Source organism: Enoplosus armatus, chromosome 18 (genome assembly GCF_043641665.1).
Source record: "Enoplosus armatus isolate fEnoArm2 chromosome 18, fEnoArm2.hap1, whole genome shotgun sequence".
Lineage (NCBI taxonomy): Eukaryota > Metazoa > Chordata > Actinopteri > Centrarchiformes > Enoplosidae > Enoplosus > Enoplosus armatus.
Genome location: NC_092197.1, coordinates 17,951,081 through 17,973,640, shown reverse-complemented (window position 1 = coordinate 17,973,640; position 22,560 = coordinate 17,951,081). Strand labels below are relative to the sequence as shown.

At 45.8% G+C, this 22,560-nt stretch overlaps 2 protein-coding genes across 3 annotated transcripts in view; one reads left to right on the top strand and one right to left on the bottom strand.

The window, feature by feature from the left end:
• Positions 1-9,867, top strand: part of tjp2a (tight junction protein 2a (zona occludens 2)) — a 30,957-nt gene extending 21,090 nt beyond the window's left edge. Inside the window, exons 8-25 of the mRNA XM_070924721.1 lie at positions 254-407; positions 1,623-1,734; positions 2,171-2,301; positions 2,414-2,495; positions 2,645-2,795; positions 3,081-3,189; positions 3,549-3,768; positions 4,082-4,269; positions 4,372-4,467; positions 4,617-4,696; positions 4,791-5,001; positions 5,409-5,509; positions 5,618-5,842; positions 6,114-6,218; positions 6,767-6,973; positions 7,392-7,469; positions 7,751-7,836; positions 7,957-9,867. Coding sequence (XP_070780822.1) covers positions 254-407; positions 1,623-1,734; positions 2,171-2,301; positions 2,414-2,495; positions 2,645-2,795; positions 3,081-3,189; positions 3,549-3,768; positions 4,082-4,269; positions 4,372-4,467; positions 4,617-4,696; positions 4,791-5,001; positions 5,409-5,509; positions 5,618-5,842; positions 6,114-6,218; positions 6,767-6,973; positions 7,392-7,469; positions 7,751-7,836; positions 7,957-8,113 — 2,493 coding nt within the window. The 3' untranslated portion in view covers positions 8,114-9,867. The remainder of the gene's footprint in view (positions 1-253; positions 408-1,622; positions 1,735-2,170; positions 2,302-2,413; positions 2,496-2,644; positions 2,796-3,080; positions 3,190-3,548; positions 3,769-4,081; positions 4,270-4,371; positions 4,468-4,616; positions 4,697-4,790; positions 5,002-5,408; positions 5,510-5,617; positions 5,843-6,113; positions 6,219-6,766; positions 6,974-7,391; positions 7,470-7,750; positions 7,837-7,956) is intronic.
• Positions 9,868-10,533: 666 nt separating this feature from the next.
• Positions 10,534-22,279, bottom strand: LOC139301356 (amyloid-beta A4 precursor protein-binding family A member 1-like). Of its 2 annotated transcripts, XM_070924723.1 has the most exons (13): positions 20,381-22,279; positions 19,302-19,520; positions 19,152-19,256; positions 18,639-18,678; positions 18,183-18,328; positions 14,558-14,590; positions 14,123-14,209; positions 13,681-13,881; positions 12,812-12,991; positions 11,993-12,205; positions 11,623-11,742; positions 11,218-11,358; positions 10,534-10,605 (listed from the first exon to the last, which is right to left on the bottom strand). In XM_070924723.1, the coding sequence occupies exons 1-13, from the start codon at positions 22,277-22,279 to the stop codon at positions 10,534-10,536; spliced, it is 3,456 nt and encodes a 1,151-aa protein (XP_070780824.1). The 2 variants fall into 2 exon arrangements, with proteins under 2 accessions (XP_070780824.1, XP_070780823.1); XM_070924722.1 differs by having other exon boundaries at positions 19,152-19,520; positions 20,372-22,279.
• Positions 22,280-22,560: the final 281 nt, after the last annotated feature.

Below are 22,560 nucleotides of genomic sequence, written 5' to 3'. Positions count from 1 at the left end.
ATCTTTTGCTTGATAAATAACTAATTTGATTATAGAAATTGTTAATCGATACATTTTCCAAGGCTCAACTCAAACTTCTGGTGTATGGGCTCCAGAATTTTAGCATTTCTCTCTCTCTCTCTCTCTCCGTAACAATACTGTCTGAGTACATAGCTGCACAGGGCTCATACTGTCGCATTGTTTCTTTGTAGTTTGGCAGTGATAAGCATTTGACTGTGTCCTAATTTCCTCTCTCTCTCTCTCCCCCTGTCAGATTAACGGCACGGTGACAGAAAACCTGTCCCTCAGCGACGCGGGGAAGCTGATCGAGAAGTCTCGCGGGAAGCTGCAGCTGGTGGTGCAGAGAGACCGGCGGCAGGTGCTGATCCGAGTCCCCCCGATGGTCGACAGCGACTCGGAGCTCGATGGTGAGAGACACTCGAAACTGAAAAGCAGCAGGTCCTACCCAGTGTAAAGGCAAACCTGGCGAGTGGCCACCGCCATCATCATATATAAACCCACTGCGTATGAACTTCATATGAATCAACTGTGGAAACGTCATTGCTGTTATTGTTGTTGTATTTCTCCACCAAACATGTTTTTTCCCTTCATCAAATAAAAGTTTTACTCACACGTCAGTTTTTAGTATTATTGATATATTTAATGTGTACAAATATACTACAAAGCAGCACTATGAGAGAGAGCTAACCGGAGATTCACCAAACCATCATCATTACTCCTCCACCGTCATGATTACTCACTCTTTTATACCTGGTTTTAATGTCACATGACCAGATGGCATGCTGTGATTGGTCAGAACCAATCTCGATAAGTGGTGTGAGTGGATTGTTCGCTGACCAAATGTCTGCGGGGGTGGGGGGGGGGGGGGGGGGGGGGGGGGTAGCCGGAAGACTTGTGACCCACTTTGTCTGGTTTTGGGACTCTGTGTGTGTGTGTACGTGTGAAAGTGCTCACTCGCTGTAGGCAGGGTGATCTAATCCCCCATCATAATCCTGCTATTGGATATGACAGAATTTCATTATGTTAAGGTTAGCACCACAGCAGCCCTCTGGTTTCTGCCGTCCAGGACAGGATCCCTCTCCCTGTAAAGATCTCTGACAACAATAGGGACTGATTGTGTGTGTGTGTGTGTGTGTGTGTGTGTGTGTCAGCTCTGTAAGGTTCAAATCACCTGAGGTGCATCGACTTCATTTTGCTCTGTAATTTCATTGCGATGCTTCATCAATCCTGCCATGCTGAAATACATGGAAATGCAATCTAGCCTTTTTTTTTTCTTAATGTGAAAGTTTAAATGTCCTGTTGAGTTCCAGTGTTCTTTGTCATGATCGAGATCCTTGGAGCTGGTGCGTATACTTACTGGGCATACTCTACTTTGTGTGGTGATGTGACCTTCATTTGTGCCTTTTTCTGCTTCCATGACCTGTGGGCCTTTTTAAATCGTGTAAAAGCCATGTTATGTATAAAACATACAAGAGCATCAAGGAGAAATTAAACACTTGAGTCCTCCGGACATGTTCGTAGTGTTTATTACCTGAACATGAAGACCATACGGAACCCAAAACCTTAGTTGATTCAGAGATCGTTTTGGTATTTTTCAACCTGTTTGTTGTCGTGTGTTGCAGATATCTCGGAGATCGAGTCGTACCGCTCCTACTCTCCCCAGGATGACAGGCGGGGCCACCACTCCGACCTCTCCTCCCACTCCTCCAATGAGAGGCTCAGAGAGAAGCCCAGGTAAGATGGCATTACATCTAAGTAACCCCCACCAAAAGATGAAACTGCTTGATGTAGAGTTTTATTGTGGTCAGGAGCTACAGACATTTTAACAGCGTCTTTTAGATGATCAAAGCCACAAGGAGAGTGTGTTTGTCTGTGCGTTGTTAAATACAGCAGAAAAATCAGGATAATGCAGGATTATGTTGATATATGAAGCTTAGTCAATCCATCACATTAAATCAAAGCAAAAGAAGTCTGGTGGGGGTACTTCAGATCCTTTGTTCTAGTCCTGGATTTCAATGTGAGAAGGAATTTCTCTGCATGGGGACTGGGTTTGGGGGTTTTTGAGGAATGACATGCAACAAAGGCCCCCACCTGAACTGACGTCGCGGCCACCAGAATGTCCTGTTAGAGATTAGACACAGTCTGATAATTGAATTTGTGATATTACCAGAGAGGACCCGCCCAACAGGCTGGCAAAAATGGGCGCCATGCCAACACCATTCAGAGCTCCCGACCGAGCCGTAGGAGACACGCCCCCTTTGCAGGCAGAGAGGGAGGAGCCGCGCCCAGAAACGCCACCAGGTGAACACGCGTCTCATTCTGAATATATAAGGATTTGATCATGAACCATTGAGAAGATGTACGTGCGAATGGTGCAACTTGAAAACATGACGTTTCTTTTGTTTTTTTGCAGTGCCAGCAGTCACTGCCCCAAAGGTTCACGCTCCTCCAAAGGTGCCACTGAAGCCAAGCATAGAGGACCAGGAAGTATATGGGTCAGTATATCACAGATAGTCCTTCAGGGTGACACTGTCTGGATTTCTGACCACACATCTGTTTCATCAGATGGGTTCCCATGGAAGACCCATAGTTCCTTTTTTTTTTTTGCGACTCTGTATAATGAATTCCTGCTTTCGTCGTCCAGGCCGAACACAGTGATGGTGCGTTTCCAGAAAGGCGACAGCGTGGGACTGAGGCTGGCGGGTGGAAATGATGTCGGCATCTTCATCGCTGGCGTTCAGGAGGACAGTGCAGCTGAGCAGGAGGGTCTCCTCACGGGAGATCAGATCATGAAGGTGAGACCTGTTTTATTCCTCATCAAAAAAAAAACCCAAAAATATTCAGAAGACTCAACGGCACCAGGAAACCTTAAACTGGTTATTGTGGCTCACGGTTCAGCAGCTCAGTTCATGGGCTGAACTGAGAAGTAAGCAGCCCTTCATTTACTGTATTGCCAGTCTGGTATCTTATTCCTTTGTGTAAAAATTGTCTCTTTGATCTGCTGGTCATGTTGTATTTACGTCTAGCTGTTCTATACCTCTCTTTCTAATGGTATCTCCTGTCTGTTTGGTCTGTTTCAGGTGAACAACATGGACTTCAGAGGCATGGTGCGGGAGGATGCTGTCCTCTACCTCCTGGAGATTCCCAAAGGAGAAGATGTGACCATTCTTGCTCAAAGCAAACCTGAAGGTACTGTACTGTATAGATAATGGCTGCTGATAAAAAAAAAACTAGTACAAATATGTATTGCCATTAATAACAAAATGGTTAAAAACAAAAGCGCTAAATACAACCACACACTAAAGTTCAACTTCATGAAAAGGTTGAAATAAATCCAGCGCCTTTTGCATAAATGTGCAGAGATAGACCGTGTAGATAGGAAATAGCAGTGGATTGAATCTTGTGGTACACTTAACAATACTGTGAGGTTGAGCCCCGTTTAGTTTTGAGGTCTTTAGGGGATATACCTTGTGACACTCGGTGACGGGATAGGCCCAGAATGACCGGAGTTCTGTTTTTTTTTTTTCCCCATTCGTTTTCTATTTCAGTGTACAAGGACATTTTAGCATCTGGCAGAGGCGACTCTTTCTTCATCAGGACCCACTTTGAGTATGAGAAGGAGGCTCCTCAGAGCCTTCCTTTCGCCAGAGGAGAAATCTTCAAAGTGACGGACACGCTTTATGATGGCAAACTGGGCAACTGGCTGGCAATCCGCTCTGACAAAGACAACCAGCTGCTGGAGAAAGGGATCATCCCCAACAAGAGCAGGTGTGTGCAGGGGCCGCGGTTGTAGTGGTCATGTATGTAGGGTTAACTAGTTGTTAAATGAATTGGTACAATATGCATCTGTAATGTTAGTGTTGGTTATGCTAGCACAAATTCCAGTCATTCACTGGCTTTGGGTCAGTTTCCAACAACTGAATCCTCTAATCAGCTCCACAGTCCCACATTGCAAGGCTTTGCTTCATCAAGAGCCATTACAAACTACGTAGTGTGGAAAACTGAGACTTTTGGGGGGGGAAAACAGAATTGGTTATTAGCCGTGGTGCTGACTAAAGCCACCTTTTGTTTGGTCTCACAGGGCAGAGCAAATGGCCAACGTCCAGAACGCAGCTCGGGCCGCATCGGGCAACGACAGAGGAGACTTCTGGAGGCTGAGAGGTCAAAGGGCGGCGAAGAAGAAAGACCTGCGCAAGAGCCGAGAGGACCTGAGTGCAGCCCCGGTCGCCACGCGATTCCCCGCCTACGAGAGAGTGGTGTTACGTGAAGGTACGTAACGAAGAAGTTGTCCTTTGGCCACACTGTAGTTTCACACAGAATGTGTTGTGGCTGTCCGGTGTGACTGAATTTGTGTCCTGTTTAATCTTTCAGCTGGTTTCAGGAGGCCTGTGGTGATATTTGGGCCCATTTCCGATGCAGTGAACGAAAAGTTGGCCAACGACATGCCGAATGCGTTTGTCATCGCCAGTAAGTGCTTACATCATCACCTCTTCGTTGAAGGTGTTTTACGTTGCATGTAGCACACACGCGTTGCGTAACATAGTAGTGAGAGTATTTCAGGATGACGGATTCTTGCACCTCGTCCTGCATTGTGAATCATTTCTTTCCTCCGCCAGAAACGGAGCCAAAGGACGCAGGAAGTGAGAAATCCTCCGGAGTGGTGAGACTAAACACCATCAGACAGATCATTGAACAGGTATGATTTACTATAAAAAAAAAAAAAAAAAAGCAGCTTAATGAACATACTGCTACATCATCTGGCATTAAACCACCTCCCCCTGTTTCCTCAGGACCTCCATGCTCTGTTGGACGTGACTCCCAAAGCCGTGGACACTCTGAACTACACCCAGTGGTATCCCATCGTCATCTTCCTGAACCCCGACGGCAAGCAAGGCGTCAAGACCATGAGGAGCCGCCTCCTGCCCGGGTCCAGCCGCAGCGCCCGCAAACTGTACGAGCAGGCAGTCAAGCTGAGGAAGACCTGCTCGCACCTTTTCACTGGTGGGTTTCACTGTGAAAGCGGCACCGCAGCTATCATGACAGTAATGATACATGTGTAAAAGTGACACGGTGCTGTCCGCGGATCAAGAGATGAAAAGATTTCAGGCATTTAAAGTACAAAAGGAAGACATAATTGATACAGTCACACCTCGGATTCTTTAGCTATTTCTTAACTTCTGTATAGATTTAGCTGTTTTCAGGATGTGAAGATTGTCAGAGTACTCCTCCGATTTAGCATTCCACTCCTATAACAGTTTAAAAAAAAAAAAAAAAAAAGATCAAAATCGATGCGGCAGAAACTGAGATATCGTCTTTTTTTTTTTATTGGATGCATTCTTCTCCCTTGGCAACAAATGGAGGAATTGAACTGACGAGTGGTTGGTGATTGTGTTCTGTGCACGTTTTAGCGACGGTCGACCTGAACTCGGCCAATGACGCATGGTATGGCAGCGTGAAAGATTCCATCCAGGAGCAGCAGGACAGAGCTGTGTGGGTGTGTGAGGGCAAGGTGAGTCTTGTCATCTGTGTGAACGACACCCTGCTGCTGACCGGCCTCGTTCAAAGGTGTGCACACATCTAGTACTGACTTTTGTTCCGTGTCTTCCTCTCCTTCCAGTTGGACGGTTCGGAGGAGGACCTGGACCTCCATGACGACCGCATGTCCTACCTATCGGCAATGAGCGCAGACTACCTGAGCATGGACAGTCGTCTGACCAGCGACTACGAAGACACGGCGGATGAGGGCGGGGCTTACACCGACAACGAGCTGGACGAGCCAATGGACGAGCCCCAGCCGGTGTCGGCCATCAGCCGATCGTCGGAGCCCGTACTGCCAGACGAGGTGGGCTGAACACTGCACAGTGTATATCTATACCGCAGAGATGCCCCTGCTAACAGTCGCCCTTCTGATGCTCACTGTTGCTTACTCATTGTCAGTTTTAAAATGTGTGTGTTTGCATAATCTGACCCTGACGACCCTCCTGTGTGTGTGTGTGTGTGTGTGTGTGTGTGTGTGTGTGTGTGTGTGTGTGTGTGTGTGTGTGTGTGTGTGTGTGTGTGTGTGTGTGTGTGTGTGTGTGTGTGTGTGTGTGTGTGTGTGTGTGTGTGTGTAGAAGTCTCACCCTGAACCCCGGGCTCGTATGAGGAGGTCAGGGAGCAGAGAGATGCTGAACAGAGAGCCCAGCCCTCCCCCTTCTTTTGTCCCCGAACCCCCGAAGGTGAGATCCTCCCCCTCCCCCCTCTTCATAGCATCCCTCTATCTACACTTTCCTGGAGTGAGTAACTCCAACGTATGTCAAGTTCTATATTCGATTCTCGTTACAACATGATTTTTTTTTTCTTCCAAACTTCATTAAGAACATAAAACAAGATCAAAAATCTACAATATACCTAAGTTACACTTTGAGTTAAAGAATAATAATAACATCTAGTAATCATATTAAAGTAAAGCAGATAAATAAATGAAAACATAAATATGAAAAAATAAATATTAAGGTGCAGAAGGCTTTTACTTATTTACTTTGAATAATTCCTAAAGAAAAACAACTGGCAAATGTTGGATTGAAATCGATAAGAATATGTGATTAAACATTTTAAAACTTAAAATGACTCTAATAACTATCAAGGTTTGGTACCTAGCCCTCTGAACACGCCTTTTAATTTGAAGGCGCGCGATCCTGAATCCAGCCCGTCCTCACCGAAACCCGTCCGGCAGCTAAATAAAGGTTTCAAGCAGGTCCAACAATACCATCCTTTCCCGTGACAGGTGCGGGCTCAGACTCGGACTGACTCATCGCGGAGCTATGACTCACACTCCAGCAGCACCATCAGCAGCGACGCGGCGGGCGGAAACAAGCCGCCTCCCCCTCCCGTGGCCCTGAAGCCCACCATCACCCGCCTGAACCAGCCGTCAGAGGAGCAGAGCCCGAGGGTGCAGGAGGAGGACCCCGCCAACAAGTCCTTCCTGGGCAAGGTTAGCATTAGCATTATGTCTTTGTTTATTTGTCTCAAAATGCAATAAAGTAGTTCCTATTCTGACCTATTAAATACTCAGGCTCATCCAGCATTGAGATTTTTCCTTTCTTCTGTCTGAGGCAGAGGCTTTGACTCAGTTATTAAATGATTTTTATTTCATTTTCTTCCTCTTTCGCTTTCTTTGCTTCTAATATGAAATAGAAAACGGGGGACCAGGTAACTGAATGTGTCTGCATTCGTCTCGAGTCCATACTTACTCATCCTCCATCATAAAAGTGTTCCTCCATCTTCACTTCATCACAATGTCACACTCACGTGTTGCACTTTGACGGTCACTTTTATAAGAATCACGCCACGTATCTACCGTTTAGCATCAAAACGGGACCATTAATCAACTCTGATTTATTTTCTCGTAGATTAAAGCTTTTGAGAAGATGGACCACCTGGCCCGAGCTCAGAGGATCCTGGAGCTGCAGGAGGCTGAGAGTGCGCGAGTCAGTACTGCTTTTATTCATGTTACGGTCTGAAGCATGCGTGTATGAGGTGTGGAGGGAGTCATTTAAAAACTTCACCAGTAACTCTTCCTCACCACTAACTCTCTCTGAATGTACATATGCGAGTCTTGTTGTTAAGGTGGACTTACTTCTGCCTTAAGTAAACAGAGTTGGAGAAAGCCTCTTGGGGTCCATGTAGAGTTGGGCTGTCTTGTGGTGCCTTTTAAAATTTTGTATTAGTTCTGACATATCTGGGTCGGCTCTCTTCTCTCTACACACAGTTGGAAATCGCCCAGAAGCATCCCGACATCTACGCCGTCCCAATCAAACTGCCAAAACCCAACCTCAACCGCCCTCAGCCAATAGGGTGAGAGCACCACTCTTGTTTGTAACACAATAAAAGATGACATGCATTTGTTAAGGTGTTGTAGGTTATTAAGCTTTAGCTAAACTGCTGCATCATTGGTGTGTGTGTGTGTGTGTTCAGTTCAAGTTCCAATCCCGAGCAGCAGACTCCGTTCAGGCCGCCGTACTCGGAGGCCAGAGGACCCGAGGACGACGAGGCCGAGTACCGCAGACAGCTGGCCGACCAGACCAAGAGGGGCTACTACAATCCTCAGAAGTACAAAGACACCGAGCTGTAGGCTGGGAGACCAGGACGTGACATCGCCATCACCAACGGCTGGATCCCTCCCACATCATCGCTACAAGCAGACAGCGCTTGTCGCCTCGGTAACGACTCACACGGCTTTACCTTGACGTAAACTCTCACGACACTTGTCAGCACTGCGGTCTCAAACTGTACATGTTGTACAAAAGTCATACGTTGATCCAGGAGTTATGTTTACCATCCATCGTGTACCTAAACAAAAACAAATGGCAGATTTTTCTGGCGTACCTTTTCACAGACCTGATATTTCACTGTATATATTCTTTTTATGTGTCTGAAGTGAGGTTTTATCCCCCCCCCTCCCTCCCTCCTCACACAGCTGTCTCATGTGTTACCATCGCATTTGAGTCACAGTGCGAAGCACGTTGTTTTCCGAAAGATAAATAGCCCACGATCTTTGAAAGGCCCGGGAGGTTGTTTTTTCAGTAGTAAAGTATTTCCAGAATCCACAAAGACTCTTCTGAACATCTGGAAGAAAAAATATTTTGTCCTTCGTCTCCTACCCAGGGAGCCGGAGATGCCATAGTTCCATACTCATTTTGTACGAAGAAGAAAACTCCAAAACATGATGTTGAGTATAACATCAGAGAACTATGGGAAGTAACAATATGGACAAATATAAAACTTCTTGTACAAATTGAGCGCGGTGATCAAGAGTTAACATGGGAAACAGAGTAAAGATCTTTATCCTGCAGCAGATTCAATATTTTTTCATCCAGGTGGTTCGAAGAGTCCTTGAGGATTCTGGTGTGTGTTGTTAGATGACCCTTTGGGTTTTTCAAAGATCGCCAGGTATCTATTTTTTATATTCTTTCCTCTGTTGCTGGAGCTAACCAACACCACGCTGCAACCAAACCGTAGACTGTGTACAGGATCTGGACTCTTTGGTTTTACGTCCTATTAGCCAGCGTTTCTTTGTTTGGCACCACAAATGTTATAGCCCTCCACACTGATAGCTAGCTTGTTTCAGGTACGTTCATACAATAGAAAAAAAAAGTAAAAATCAAACATTATGTCAGCAGCTGCTCTGATGTCAAATAGGTATTAGTCTTCGTCCTCTTCTCCTCTCCTGCCAAGTCTTCTGATTTTATTGTGCGCCTCGACTTGATTGGACGTTTGTGTACACACTACACTGTGTAACGTGTGTACATTCTGGGAAGCGGCATATTTTCAAGTGCCTTGTAGCTCGGATGTTAGCTTGGGGGGGAAAAAACTGTCCCCAGGACAGCGTGAGGTTCTCAAATTGTCAAAACAATCTGACACTGAGAGCAGAAAATGGAAACGGATAGAACAGAATGATGGAGGTTGTGCAGGTGCCTGTAAAGCATTTCTGTGTTTAAGTGAGCTGAAACTGACGGACCAGATTAATGAGGTCACTGATCTCACTGTTAAACTACATTATGAACAGGATGCTCAAGAATAGTTAAGGTCCGAGTTGGATTTACGGGGTGCAGCGCAGCAGAAAGCTGATGTGTGTTTGACTTGAGCTGTTTGCAACCAGAGTTAATGACGTTGTTGTTGCATATGTGTTTTTATATTGAATACACACTGAACTCCGTCAAGTCTTTGTTCGTGGGAGCGTCTGGAATGTGGTGATGACAATCATGTTTGATCAGTTTCTTTTAAATGTCTTTTAGTTTGTGATTTTTCTGTTTTTTGTTTTTTTTTTAGTTTGTGATCTCCTTAGTGTTACAGAACAGAAAATAAATAAATCTCTTTTTTACGTTGTCTTTTTGCAGTGTGTCTTCTCGGGCTCCACTCCTCTTTGAGATTCTAAAAAGATAACGGCTGTACGGTTATTGTCTGAAACAACAGTCAACTGCATTCAGTTCAAATCCTGTGGACTAAAACAAAGCAGAATGTGCTGACCACTGCCTTTTCTTCAGAGTTTATTCAGCAGAGTTGTACATGCACTCCCCTTTTAACTTTCTCGTCTGGGTCGCCCTGACACTTTATAGGTCCAACATGATTAGAGTACATTCAGATATTACAGCTATTGAACCAAAAGGTAATATTTACTCTGTTTGCCACCTAAATATACACAAGAAAACCCATGATTTCTCTTTGGTCAAACATAACACGTCACATTAAACACTCGGCCTGGTGAGATAATCTGTCTTCTGCTGTCAGACTGTAGATGTACAGGTTTACATTGACAGTGTACTGTACAGATTAAGGCAAGTCAAGTGATATCAAACAGGACACAGAGAGGAGAGAGGGTATTTAAAATCAACTGAGAGATGGGTGAACAGTAGTAAAGACAGAGTGTGATGTGGTGAAGGGTGTGTGTGTGTGTGTGTGTGTGTGTGTGTGTGTGTGTGTGTGTGTGTGTGTGTGTGTGTGTGTGTGTGTGTGTGTGTGTGTGTGTGTGTGTGTGTGTGTGTGTGTGTGTGTTCAGATGTAGACGGGCTGCTCCTGTGCTGTCAGCAGACGGTACATGGCTGCAGGCATCGTCTTCATGTGGATCTGGAGCAGAAAGAAATGACGGGAATTCAAAAGCAGAGCAAACCACATACTTTTTGTTTTTGTTATTTTTGAGCCTTCACAGTAGTGTAGCGTAACATGTAACGTTTGTCCTGAATGTGGTGTTAGAGGAAAGGTCATGGGGTCATAAAATCAAAAGGGCTCATCCTCTTGGGAGCAGTGTGACCTGTTGTTGGTTCCAAACTCATTCTGAATCATCTGCCGGGGACCATAAATCCATTCTCTTAATAGTTGGTATTTAATTCCAGGGACGAGGCGGCCACTAAAATGTAAAAGCCAGTCACTAATGAGGACCGGGTAAGAACATCGAGGAGGGGTGAAATTACTCACCACTCTTTACAGAAACACTGTTTTCATCAAGAAGTAAGTCCAGTTGCTGAAACTAAACACTTCCTATGGATGTTTCAAAATAAAAGCTATGCTAGGAACTATTCCCTTTCAGCTGCTGGGACGCTTTTAATGTGAAACATCTGTGCAGGAAGTGTGGAGTCAAAAATTTAACACCAAATGGGGGGAAAAAAATGTGCATAGGAGAACGTGCATGCATACTTCCATGCAGGCAGACTTTATGTGGGAACACGTTTTTAAACCTACCTCTCCCATGGCGTTTGACAGAATCTGAACGATCTTCTCGTGAGGCGTCGCCACGACACTCTGGCTGTTGATCTCGATGATGCGGTGACCGACGCGGACGCCTCCTCTCTCTGCGATTCCTCCCCTCATCAGGCTGCAGATCTGCAAAGTTAAAACAACGCAGGGGAGGGGGGTTGGACTCAAAGTGGCAGCAAAGACAGGATCGTATTTAAGCTTGCAGTGACAGCAACCATGTAGAAACTGTATGTGTCGTAACAATCCCTGCTCCACGTCTGCTGCTAGGAAACTGACGCTGGTTTTAGAGTTAACAAAATAAAAGCTCTTTTTCAATAATTAGAAAGGGGGCAGCAGCAGCATTACCCCCACAGCTCAGCCACCCCCTCTGTCATCAGTCCCTATACTCACGATGCCGTTCTGGACGCTGAAGCCCAGCTGGTATCGGAGGTCCGGCCTGCGGATGAGCACCATGGTGACGGGAGGACACCTGACGATGTTCATCTTGATCCTGGACTGAGACTTCAGACCCTGAGGGAAGACAAGAGTCCGAGTTAGCTACAGCAGACAGATATCAGAAAGGTTTAAAAAAACAAACAAACAAAAAAAAGTTGAAAGTGAAAGACAAAGTTGCAGGTACCATGTTTGTGTGTTACAAGACAAAAATCCTTTAGGTTAAAAGATGAAGGAATGTAAGGGAAACTTATTTTTCTTAAATGAATAAAGAGCAGAAATAAGTAACTAAAAAAGGTCTAAACTGAACTGGGAGCAGTAGCAGTACCTTGATGATGCTCTGGCAGGTGCTGAGTGGTAAACCCACCAGACTCGTCCCATTTACGGTCATGATCTGGTCTCCGATGTTGAGCCGGCCAGACTTCTCAGCCGGACCAGCGTGCATCATACTGGCAATGATGACGGTGGGGAGGATGGACCCCCATCCCGACTCCACTATCACCACACCCAGGATCTCCCCCTTCTGCTTCTCAATGTAAACCTGCCAGGAGACGCGTCAAAGCTTTGTTTGGACAACTTTTCAGAGACAGATGAACTACAGAAACATCCGGTGTTCAAATTCAAATCTTTAAAGCGTCTCCCAGTGAAGAAACACCGTCACCCTGCACCCACTTTGAGCTTCTCGCAGAAAACTGCACAATTCTGAAAAATGCGGGAGGACAGCAGGTGTTAAGAGTAGCCAGAGGAGGGGGGGGGGGGGTCTGGGGTCAGACCAGGTTGAGCGTCTCTAATTCACCTTCATACTGGGAGTTAGTAACTTCTGTTTTTTAAAAACCGCATGACATTTTTCAGGACATCTGTCACACAGCTGTGACTCCAAAATCAGCTGCTCATTTGAACCACTGGAGGGCAAACCATTGTTCAAATATTAGTGACGACTCGACCTGAGCTGAAGGGTTGTGTTGTTCTTTATAGGTACAAACGTTAACATAAAAGGTCAATCAATATATAAAGTGGAATATTCTATTAAACTCCAGCAGAAGTTTATTTTTTCAAGGTATAAATGTGTGTGGAAACGTGCTCAATGAAGGCACAAGACGTCAATTCAACCTCCTGTGAGGGTGCTGCCACCTGCTGGTTCACTCACGTCTCTGCAGTTCTCTGACTTGGAGAAGTGGATGAGGTCGTCGTTGTACATGTCCTGAGTGTTGAGCAGGTCGCTGTACTCCCTCTGGCTCAGGTCCTCAGGGTCGATGCCGTTGGCCCGGAGGAACTCCTGGTAGGCCACGCTGAAAGACTGGCCGATGGACTGAGCTATCAGCTGGGCCTGAGAGAGAGAGAAAGATAGTCCCCGTCTCTGTCCGCACAGACCTCATGTTTAAAAGACACACACATGCATACAATACTTGTGAGGACCCTTATTGACATAATGCATTCCTAACTCGTACTCAACGTACCCTAAACAGAATTCTAACCTTTTCAAAATCTTAAAAAGGCCCTGAAAACACATTTTCTCACTCAGCTTCTTGCTGTGTGTGAAAACATAATCTTCTGCCAACCTTAGAACGGTGTGGGATATTTCACAAAAGTGTTTTCTGTCTGTGCTCTTCTTACTGAGTTTTTTTAGTGGGCGAGGCTAAGCTGTGTAAAAAAAAAAAAAGGAGATGTCACATAGAGTACTTCCATACGACAGCGTATTAGGGTCATTGTAGGTTAAAAAAAACATTACAGAGCTGGGAGGGGGATAATATTCACAGAAAGAGTGACAAATTTACGAGAAAAAGCACTCAAACAGGTGATTCTTGATAGTTCACTCGCTAACAAGATACAGCATGTAAACCATTGTTTGTGCAAAGCTAGGCTACACTTGTCCTGGGCCTAGCTCTGTCCTGAACCCACACAGATGAAACTCTTCTCATCTAACTCCCAGCAACACAACAGACTGGAATATTTCCCGGAAATGTCAGCGTATTGCTTTAGTGTGCTACAGTAACAGATGAATAATCAATAACTCACATCCTCGGACTCGAAGACGTGGCAGATCATCCTGTACAGCCGCCTGTCGTCGTGGGTCATGGTGGTTTGCTCTGCTGTGTGGTCCAGGTTGTCCTGTGCGCTGCGGGACCGCACCATCTTCCCCCGGGCCATCAGCACGACCATGTTACCGATGTCGGCTATATAGGAGATGGTCCTCAGTGGCAGGTCCATTAAAGACTCCTGGTGACCCAAAAAAGACATGAGGTACTCTTAATGAATCAGTTGTCTATGGGTCCGTGCTAACTGACATTATACCTGTTAAATAGAGACGTTTTCTAATGAGGTTTGGAAGGTAGTGCAGGGAGAATGTGTTGCTCGAGGATGTTTGAAGATCACCTCTTTTTGTACAGTGACAAGTATTGAAAGGTTGAAGGTATTTATTGATGAAGTAAGGTAAGGCATGCATAGATCATTTTTATACCTGAGTGTCGGCATTGAGGACTTTGATCCTCTGCGTGGACATGAACAGATCAACCTCAGCAGTGGACGGAGCGTCCCCGTCGGGGCTCTGCACAGCCGGAAAGAAACGACAAGAAAAGAGGTGAACGGATGAAGCAGCAGGTGGACGAACGGCAGCAAAGGAGACACGAGCGGGCGTCACAACTGTCAAGAGTCATCAAATCTAACAGATAAGACTGAGAGAGGCAAAACACCAGTGTGTCAGGCAGTCTGCATGCGACAAACAAAAGAAAACAATCATACAGGAAGTCAAAATGAAGAGAAGACAAAAAAAAGAGGTAAATAAACACTATAATATGGCCTTATATAAGAAGGAAGATACGTGTAAAACTAACTAATTTCTGAACACATAAGTCATCTTTTACATGAAACTCATACAATGACAAAACAAACGTACCTTTTTCCTGTTCTTTGCCTGCTTCTGAGCAGCCTGCAGTGATCAGAGAGCAGAGTGGAGACTCAGAAAGAGACAAATCAAGACAACAGTACGAGAAAATAGCTTTTTGGGTGGGCCGACAGAAACCTCATTCACTGCAGACTGTCTCCATCCCAAATGCAAAATTAAGGGACAAAAGGACCTTAAAAGTGTATGGTGTGTGTGTGTGTGTGTGTGTGTGTGTGTGTGTGTGTGTGTGTGTGGGAGGACAGTGATGTTACTGTCGATCACATCTGACAACAGCAGGCTGCCAGAGGCCTTTGCAGCAAACATTATCAAAAGTTTCCTCTTCACCAATGTGACACAAACGACCCTGAAGAAAGAACGAGCGACCTCTGCTGTTCCTGGCAGACGCCTCGTCGCAGCTCAGGGCTTCGGGTTTTCCAAATGGTGGCTTGCTGTCTAAAACTGCATCTGTGTCGTTTCAAGGTGTAAAATTTAAATCTGCCTGGCTCACCTTCATCAGCTGACATGAGATGTGATTAAAGTGGACTTAATCTAAGTCGAAGCAGATGACCGCCCACCTAGAGTCTGGTTCTGCTCAAGGTTTCTGCCTCTTAAAAGGAAGTTTTTCCTTGCCACTGTCGCCAAAGTGCTTGCTCATGGTGGGAACTGTTGGGTCTCTGTAATAACATTATAAAGAGTCGGTCTAGACCTGCTCTATTTTGTAAAGTGTCATGAGATGACTTTGTTGTGATTTGGCGCTATATAAATAAAATTGAATTGAATTGAATTGAATCTGTGGCATCAAAAAGAATCGTAGCCTGGATTTCATTTGAACAGAGGCGGCCCTAATGTGTTACTGTGTCAACAAGACATTTGATCACACACACACACACACACACACAGGATTTCCATTTGTATTTTCTGACGTTTTCTGAGTTTGTGGATGTGATTGGAACAAACTTGTCTTGTTTAATACTATGACGACCACAAATGCAGGCCTCACGTTGAAAGGAAACAATTTAATAATTGCAATAGCATATTTTCCACGAATCCTTCAGCTCTAACTATATCAAGAGAAACTAAACGGGGTTGTGATGCCAGCCTCAAAAAAAAAAAGAAAGAAAGAAAAACTATTTTGCCTTTAGTAAAAGGGTCCAAAAGGGTCCTAATGTGGGTGACCCCCATTAATCTACCTTCTATAAATGGTGATAATCAGACCAGTATTAAAGCTGACACGCTGTGCTAACTAGTATTTATTTACTTTAGTCAGGAGAACGGCCGTTGTTGAGACCCCTCCCAGATGCTCTCTGAGCCCGGAGCAAACGTGTCAGTGTTTCTCATTTTGACCACGCCGCTTGACAGCTCCTCCGGCTGCACGTCACATCATCATCATCATCAAGAGATCAAAGTCTGACTCCTGACCTGTGGTGGACGTCACCGTGTATCACTCATGAGCCGTCATGTCACCTCCAGGGTTTCATTTCTTTTTAGATTTGGCAGACATCTCGTGTAATAATCAGCGTCCGTCTTTCCATGCCGCCCTGGGCCGTCTGTTAAGAACTGGTGTGTAGTTACAGCCTCACGTTAACCTACACATAAAACACTAATCTTACTCAGTTCCACACACAGAGGTTTACCGATTTTACATTTGGGGGGGGGGGGGCACCGGCATCAGATCGGTAATCAGCCACTACCACGAGTCGGATCGGCGCATCCCGACAAGCTCACCCAGTCTGTTAGAAGAGTGAGCCTCCACTCTGTCTTTCCCATTCTAACATAAGTAAATCAACCTATGTATACCCCCCTCATCATTATACCATCTCTAACCCTCTCCCTCTCTCTAAGTTTGTCAGACCTTATAGGAGGCGATGTCCTGGAACTGTCAGTCAACCGTCCAGAAAGCAGGGCTGGGCTCAGCTCCCGTCCTCTTCCTGCCTCTGACTTCCTTCGCACATCTCTCCAAAATGGCAACGTCTTACTGGTCATCTCTCTCTCGCGCTCACTCGGTTCTAAGTTTGAATTCCACGCTGTCACTGTGGGCCATCCTTCCCACTCACTCACTGCCCTCAACTGGCCGCAAATCTGTTTTTTGGTGTATCCTGTATGAACAATGGATATTTCTTCTCATGTGAACAGCAAAAACAACCCCCCTGAAATGATATCTGATACAAGCCACATTTACATGGGCTGATGTACTCAGATGAATCGCTGTGATCAAAGTTCAAAGTGTTTGCCCTTTGCGAGATGCATGTTTGACATCATGCAGCGCGACTAGAGCAGAAAGCGGGGTCTTCAGTCTCCGGGGCTTCACAGCCTTGATCAACAATTTATATAACATCCAGTGGAGCTGAGGAGAAAAGCCTGCATGACTGTGCATCGGGAGCAGTGATCTGTGGATGATGCATTGTGCAGAAACCCGGGGAGTTTTTCGCCCGCTGGCGGTGCTGCCTGCTGAGGGTTTCTGACTTTAAAAGACCCAAATATGAAGCGAACCTCAGTTACATCACTGATGATGTGTCCAAGTGGATCTGCAAACCAAGGAGCTCTGGGTTTCATCTTTGAGCTCCTTGATGTCTGTTGTAAGCACCATTATTAATTCAAAAATAGAACCCCTAAATACACAGTTTAACAAGTTTTAAGGGTGTGAAAATGATTTGACTGACAGTACTGAAGTATCACCATACCACTATGACACTTTGCTTCAGTATTTCAATTAGTTTAAGCACAACTTTTGCTCTTGTATAGTTCCCATTTTTATTTCTATTCTTATTTTATATACTTCTAATTATTCATGTTTTACCTTCTCTGTACTTATTTCTGTCCTTCAATCAATAAAGGCTTATCTTATCTTACCTCCTGTGTATCAGCTTGTTCCCTCTCTTTACTGAAGCTATATGATGTTTATACTTGAAATGCTAAAACCAAGATTTCATGTTTTTAATGGCTGTACTATTCCATCAAATGGGAATATTTAGACGTCATTTCAGACACATATCCCCACATTCAACCTGATATATTTGGTATTTTTGGGGCTGGCATAAGAAATAAGACATGTTTACTTTTTATCTTCATAGCTGTGACAATGTACATTTTATTTCTATGCCAAGATATAAATCAATATTTAGCCTTTGGATTGGACAAGTCTGTCAACAGAGGCAGGGATTGTACCAATTAAATTAAATCAATAAAAGCAAGATGCATCTTTCTCGTCTCGTTTCTACCAATTTATCATTATCTTTGATATATGAGGTCCAGTTACAGTAAAAACTAAAAGTGGGCATTTTCAAGAGTTTAACTCGGTGGAAAATACCACATGTTGTCTAAAATAGAACTACATAGTGCTCTCAAATATTCCTACAATGGAACCAAATAAGTAATGTCCATGGCATGTATTATACTTTCTGCTAACTATCCCACAATGCAATATGCCGCATTTTATACAAGCAAAACATTAGTCAGGCCACACTACACCTGTCAGTAATGACGCAGAATGACGATGATTAAATGATAAATGTCTGGAATCACAGTTTACTGCTCACTATAGAGTAAACTACTGAGTGACGCAGACACGTATTGTTCTGTTTTCCCTCCGCTGTGATATGACGGCAGAATGAAATGAAATGTGCGGCAGTTTTCTCACCCTGACTCTGCTCATGGCCTCCTGTGCCTGCTGCATGCGGGCGCTCTTTGTGGGCGTCCTTTCTGACAGCAGGTGGGTGCAGCCCAGGTAGGTCGCTGCAAAGATGATGCCGTCGATAAGGTCTTCGGGGTCACATGGTCCCGGGACTGCGCGAACCAAATGCACTCGTTAGGCACATGTACACACGTGTATACACATTTACATGTACGAGCAGACAAGCACACTACATACAGTTATTAAAAAGTGAAGATAGGGTAACAGAGGGGCAAAACTATTCCCAAAGTCTACAATATGTGTACATTTTTTAAATGGAGCACAGCCATGAACATAAAGTAAACAAAACTAATCAGATTGTAAAATGTAATATGTTCATGTAAAGATGGACATATTTCTGTCAACAGATGAAAAGAATGGAGATGGAGCTGAGCTTTGATTTTCATATGCGAGACCACTCACCGTCCACAAATGTTGGAAACGGAGGAAGAGATCTGCGAATCTGAGAAGGCACAAAAAGGAAAAAACTACATCACCATCCTTGTTATTTCTACTCACATACTGCAGGTCTCTCCCAACTCATTTAGATTCTGCAGGACTTCTACTGCTGTCAGCCATTTAGCTGCTGGCAGATAAACCCCTTGTAAAAGATGGCTGCCTGCCTTTGCAGATTTCATCCTCCATGTTGCCATGGAGTCAGGGAGTTACGCTGTGCTTTACGTCTTGAGAACAGTTTTTAACCTGTATTTGTTTACATTTTGCCAAATTGGCAGCATTAAAAGTATGCCAAATTAGCTATTAGAGGTTCCTGTTTGCAATGTACCCATGGATGTACAGACGACTATCACTGGATTACTCTGATACTGAAGAAAACTTAAAAAAATGATGAAATCTAGGGCAAGTTCTGGAGTTATGAGGAGCGTCTTTCGTTTAAATATTTTATGGATTTATGGATGTTTATTGGCGAACTCTCACCTCCTGGACAGACGGCTGCTGTAGAGGCGACTGTGGCTGAACTTGTGGTCGCGGCGGCTGAGCAGGCAGCTGCTGATGCTGTTGTTGATGTTGACTCTGTTGCTGCTGCTGATGCTGACGTTGTTGATGCTGATTAGGCGGCATGTGTGCATACGGTTGTGGCTTTGTGTACGTCTGCGGCAGCCTCGCCGTGTCCCTCTGCTGCGAGTGGTGGCCTTGGCGGTGTTGATGGTGGGTTTGTGGCTGCTGTTGTTGATAATGTTGAGGATGAAGTGCTCTGGCCGTCTCAGCTCTCAGCGGACTAACTGGCACCGAGGCGTAGCGGGACGGGGACTCAGACACTGACTGCGAGGGGGAGTGTGGAGAAGACTGAGAGAAGGGAACAAAAGAAAGAAAAAGAAAAAAGTGTTAAAAAAAAATTATTAAATCACTCCTTTGAAACTGCAATGCATCTACAGCAAGTCAGCTGACACCTCATTCCAACTATACATGATTCAGGATTTGGGCATTAATCCAAGTAACACAAAATGAAATGAGTGCCAGGGTGGAAATCTTTGGTTTGCTTTCTTCCTGAAAGCGATGAAATCTAATTGAATTATTGCAAGACTGCAGTCGAAACTCCTAGGCCAGTGTCACTCATCAGTACAGCCTTAGTGGTATAGTTCAATCTTTTGGGATATAAAAATGAAGATATAAAAAATTACTCTCAAACGTGGCTGTTTCTTCCTGCCTCCAGTCTTCATGCTGGTGCTTGGCTAGATAAGATAATGAAACCTCTTTGTTTGTTTGTTTCAACCTGGACATTCTAAAATCTAGCAGCACTTAGGAGTTTTCTCCCCTTTTTCGGTTCATTTTCTATTTGATTCATCTTCTTCTGAGCTGCCACCAACATGAGAGAACACTGTTAACTGTGCAAAACAGGACAACAGGAACATCAAACCGACCTACTCCTTTTAAAATAATCTGAGTGTGAAAACACATGCACATGTCCAACAAACTGTAACTCTGATTGTGTCTCCCAAAAGGCTTGCCACACTGCTCCCATTTCCGCATTTCTTATTCATTACTTAATGAGGAAAAGAGCAACATCAGCTACAGAGGAATCTAAACCGTTCTGTTGAGCCAATTTGGTCATTTTAACAGGAGCAGAGGACAGGCCTCTGAAGATATATTTTCATTAAAAACCAGTACACGTTAATGATGACAGAAGTCGTACTTACATGGCCAGCTGTAGTCTGCAGCGGGTACACGTCCTCTGTAGGGCTGACCTCCTGTCTCATCACCCAAATCGGTGCCACAGGCTGGTCAGGTGTGTAGGGCGAGCGTACCGTCTTAGTCTTCACCTCCTCAATCGCCTCCTTAATGTCTTTAATCGCCAGGCTGATGGCGTCTCCTGAGCCCCCCGTACCTTCCTCCCCTTGGAGACACACCGTGTTTCGATCCTCCAGGGTCTCACCTGAGCTGCTCTGCCCAGACAAGGGGCTCTGGGCCTGAGTTTCCGCTTGTCTTGGTGCCTGCCTGCGACTTTTGGGAATGGGACTTTGATCGGTGCTGTCCCCCTCTCCGTCAGACTGTCCGTCGTAATGGTGCAGTCGGCAGCCAACAGAGCGGTCCAGAGGGGAGTGATGTGAGCCGCGATCTCTGCCCTGCCTTGGGGCATAATGGGAGCCCTTGGTGGGGGAGGACAGAGCCCCTTTTTGTACATTCTCCTGTCTATGGCTGGTAAAGGGCTCTTGGCGGGATTCCTGCTGGGCTTCATTAGACTCAGTCCTCCGACCAGATTGCCTGCGAGGTTCTCTGTGTAACTCGGGGTAGAAGGTGGTAAGGGGCTCAGGAAAAGAGCTGGGATGGGATTTTGGCTCGGAGTACGACTCGTACACAGGCTCTGTGTATGATTTTTGGTGGGACTCTGAATAAAAGTCTGCATAGGTTTTTGGATAAGATTCAGAGCAGGAAGTGAAGTGAGATAGCGAGCACGATTCAGAGCAATCCTCATCATCTTCTTCAGGTAGCAGGTCATTGTCGGGCAGAGGGCTCATACTGGTGTCCTCACTGAAGTGGTCCATCTGGGGGAAAGGTGGAACGTCAGGTGACGAAGGAGGAGTAGGTGACTGGAGTGGCGGTGGGCTGTGGAGAGGTCCGTCCATACTGAGCGAGGCCGCGCTCTCTGTGTCGGAGCAGAGATCAGTCAGTTCACTTCCCTGAGCTGCAATGTCTTCCCCTACATCATCCATCACTTCTTCCTGATCCTCCTCGACCATCTCTGCACGTTCCTCTGCTCCGTCATCGGCTGTCTGCCCATCGCCATGGCTGCAGCTGGAGTGACCTGTGGTAGAGCGGTGGTCTCCGTCATCCTCCGCCTGTTCTTGTTCTTCGTTCTGCTCCTTAACTTCCTCTGATTCCTCTTCACACTCCACTTTACGCTCCTGGAGGTCCTCTTCCGCCTCAGCAGGAGGAGTGTGTTGGCGGTGAAGTTGCATGTTATGGGTTGCAGGATGAGGTGAGAGGTGGGTGGGGGTGACAACAGCAACGGGAGTCTGGTGAGGAGATCCCCTGTCCTGCGATTGGTCTGTTACAGGATCCTCTGATGAGCGCTGCTGTACCTGCACCTCTGCTGGACCTTCTCTCTCATCTGCACCAGGTGAAGAGTCCTGCATCTCTCCAATTGGTCGCCTCTGTCTGTGACTTCTGAGCCTGGGGTTAGGGTCGCCATGGCGGCGGTAACGGGCGACAGCAGGGCGAGGTTGCTGGACGGGACGAGGCTCAGTGTCTCGACTTTCACCCCCATCTAGCCTGGAAGGAGTCACTGCCGGGACCAGACCAGGACTCTGAGCCTGGCTTTGGCCCTGCCCCTGCCCCTGCCCTGATGGAGGCCGCCGGCGATGCCGAGGGGGTCCGCGACCTGGGGGTGGGTGGTGGTGTTGAGAAGGGTGATGATGATGGTGATGTTGATGGTGATGATGATGGGGATTCAGTTCCCCATCCTGGTTGAGCATCTGACATGGCCTCCAGGAACGACGTACAGGAGGTTCCCCGGGTGACGTCCCGTTCGGCTGACTGCTCCTTGGAGGCACCTTGTGCTCCTCGCCTGCTTCCTCGGATGCCTCTCCCTGATACTTGTGGCTCATGGCTGGGGCGTGATCAGACTCCAATTTTCAGAACATGCTCCTCTTGTCTCCAAGAAAACCCCAATCATAGCACAGCCTGGGAGAGACAGAGACAGGATATATAGATAGGAAAGGTCTAATCACACACACAAGAGGTCCAAGGAAAGTTTACGTGTAAAACAGAAACCTTATTAGGGCGGGATATTCAGTATCAATAGTTTCAATAGCGTCAACAGTACAGACTCAAATGCTTCCACAGCAATCAGTACTGAAAAGTGGTACTGAATTCTTGCTTCTTGGTA